The sequence below is a fragment of the Hevea brasiliensis genome, chromosome 8, assembly GCF_030052815.1.
Source record: "Hevea brasiliensis isolate MT/VB/25A 57/8 chromosome 8, ASM3005281v1, whole genome shotgun sequence".
NCBI lineage: Eukaryota > Viridiplantae > Streptophyta > Magnoliopsida > Malpighiales > Euphorbiaceae > Hevea > Hevea brasiliensis.
In genome coordinates this window covers 89,249,761-89,252,326 of record NC_079500.1, presented here as the reverse complement: position 1 = coordinate 89,252,326, position 2,566 = coordinate 89,249,761, and the positions used below count along the sequence as shown (strand labels likewise).

General features: G+C 34.3%; 1 protein-coding gene across 1 annotated transcript; it reads right to left on the bottom strand.

Annotated features, from left to right (window-relative positions):
* Positions 1–406: 406 nt before the first annotated feature.
* LOC110667245 (vinorine synthase) lies at positions 407–2,073 on the bottom strand. Its single transcript, XM_021828044.2, has one exon. It carries the CDS (start codon positions 2,026–2,028, stop codon positions 691–693), a length of 1,338 nt encoding a protein of 445 aa, XP_021683736.2. The 5' UTR covers positions 2,029–2,073; the 3' UTR covers positions 407–690.
* Between the last annotated feature and the right edge of the window lie 493 nt (positions 2,074–2,566).

The following is a 2,566-nucleotide window of genomic DNA, read 5'->3' as shown; positions in this document are numbered from 1 at the left end:
TAATAGCTTCCTCTTTGAAAGAGAGGATGTCATTTTATCTTAATATTTTTCGTTGATCTATTTTTCTGAGTACTCTAAATACTAGAAAATACAAAAAATATAAGAAATATTTTCTAAAAAAATATTTTTTATTGTTTGATTGCAATGTTAAAATAATAGTATATGTTTATATTGCATATGTAAAAGTATTTTTATATTTTAATAAAATTATCAAAGTTTAGAAGATAACTTCTTCTTTTAAATAGAGAAAGTCATTTAGCTTAATATTTTTCGTTGACTTATTATTTTGAGTGCTCTAAATGCTAAAAAATATGTTTTTCAAGAAAATATTTTTCTCCAAACAAACGAAGCCTAAATATAAATAGTTTATGATAAAAATCTTATCATGATGATTAAAATCCCACAATAATGGAAATATACAAGTTCTAATAACTGCTGCTTATTAATTAGCATCCATAATAATAGAGCGAAGGAGCTGTGAAATTACAACTTTCAACGGTAAAATTAACTAGCTTACTCAATAAGCATACATGCTAACTTAGAAACCACATTAATTATTGCTCTGTACTCATAACATAGAGAGCTAAGTAAGGAAATTAACTATCTCAAGTGATTACCAGAAATAAGCATACCTAGCTAGCCTGCTATATAATCACATATATAGTAATTAATTAATCTTTGAAGAACAAGTTACAGGGTAGAAATCCTTGGATTTGGAGAAGCAAATGCTAAGAACTCAGGATCACGTTGCAGTATGGCCATTCTTTGCTCATCTAAGGTGATCCATGCCTCTATCCCTTCACCATCTGTTGCATCAACGAACACTGTGAGGTTTCTGAACTCAGGGCCAGCTTTTCCCATGACACCAACCCAAAAGGGCTCTCCCCATCCAAAGTTGGGACGAGTGAAACGCATCTTTTTCCAGCTCGTAAATGCAAATATATCTGGCTTTTCCAGGGAAAATAACTCTTGTAGCTGGTTACAGTACTCAGACACGGTTTCAAACCCATATTCACCTTGTAGAGTATGCGTGTAATCACTTTTATATAGTGCAATGGCTTCACTTAACAGGCTCACCAGTTCAGGAAACTCTGTGTTTGTATCTGTGGGGTTAGCAACCGCAATTGCCCACCAGAACAAATTCCCAGAGGAGGCATCGGACATGGGTGGCTTCGTCTTTTGCCGGAGATTCACTGCTTCAACCAAAATCGATGGCTTTGTGACACCTGATATTTGCTTCGTTGCAGTCATGCCACATTTCCAAATGAAACATGACAGAGTCTCAATGCGACTTGGTGGAGCCGCAAGTTTGCCTTTTGCTCTATCCCTCAGAGTGGCTATGGCTTTGGCATTAAACACAAATCTCCTTGTAACGTAATTGGCTTCAGTGAACCACAAGCTTTCCATTAGAGATAAATGGTTTTGTGGAAATGAAATTTTTGGAGGGAAAACCAGCGATGCCTCGTTTAGATCTGGTTTTATAACATCCTGAAGATCTCCACGAAATATAGAAGCCCAAGTAGTAACGAAAGCTGAAGCTGTTGATCCATCAATGAGCTTGTGTGACAAGCACCAGCCCAGAGCTATTCCTCCACAAGTAAATATGCTCACTTGAAATGCTAACAAGGGTATGTTCATGTTCACTTCCTTGCGAAAGGGTTGGCATGGAAGGAGACGATTCAACGACTCAGTGTCATGTCGCTTAAGGAAATCGGACATGGAACAATTCACTTTAGCTTCAAGGAATGGAACCCCTTCATCGAAACGATCAACATAGAGGTTATCATTTGTTCTTCCAGAGAAGGGATAGTAGAGATCAAGGGTTTGAGAAAGAGATTTCTTTAAGTGGGTTAGGGTTTGAGTGGTGAGATTGGGTTCAGAATTATTCTTCTTGGGGTAGAAGTAAACAATAGGAGCATAAGTTGTAGGAGTAAGCTGGTCGAAAAAAGAGAATTTGTAGGGTTTTTTATGTTGAATTGCTGGTGAAGAGGGCTTCGTGACCTCTCTTGCAACAACATGAACTTCCATATCTCTACCAGATTTTGAAGGATATGATTGACTATAGTATACAAGGAGAAACTACTTATAGGAGTAGAGATGAGCTAATAATAATATAATATCAACAAGGAGCTTCAATTTAAGTTTAGGATCTTTTTACCAATCCATTATAGACTCTGATATAAAATATATAGTAGATTCACTTAATAAATACATAAGTCTCATATATTTATATTTTAGATTCATAATTAATAAATTTGATCTATTATAAAATCAAAACATAAGATATAGTGATATCTGTTAAATATATGAATCTAATATATTTATATCTTGAATTTATAGTAAATTAAATATAGGCAAAAATTTTCCGTAAGTTCATATCATTAAGCAGCGATTGGACCCTTACATTATTGCACCAGTCGATATAAAAGTGGAAATTGGACCCTTACATTATTGCACCAGTCCTAGTGGTATAAATTCATTTGTTTTTTTTTTTTTTTATCTTGGAAATTTTTTTTTTAATTTTGAAATTTTTCTTAAATATTGCTTGCTTGTTATTATTGTAGGA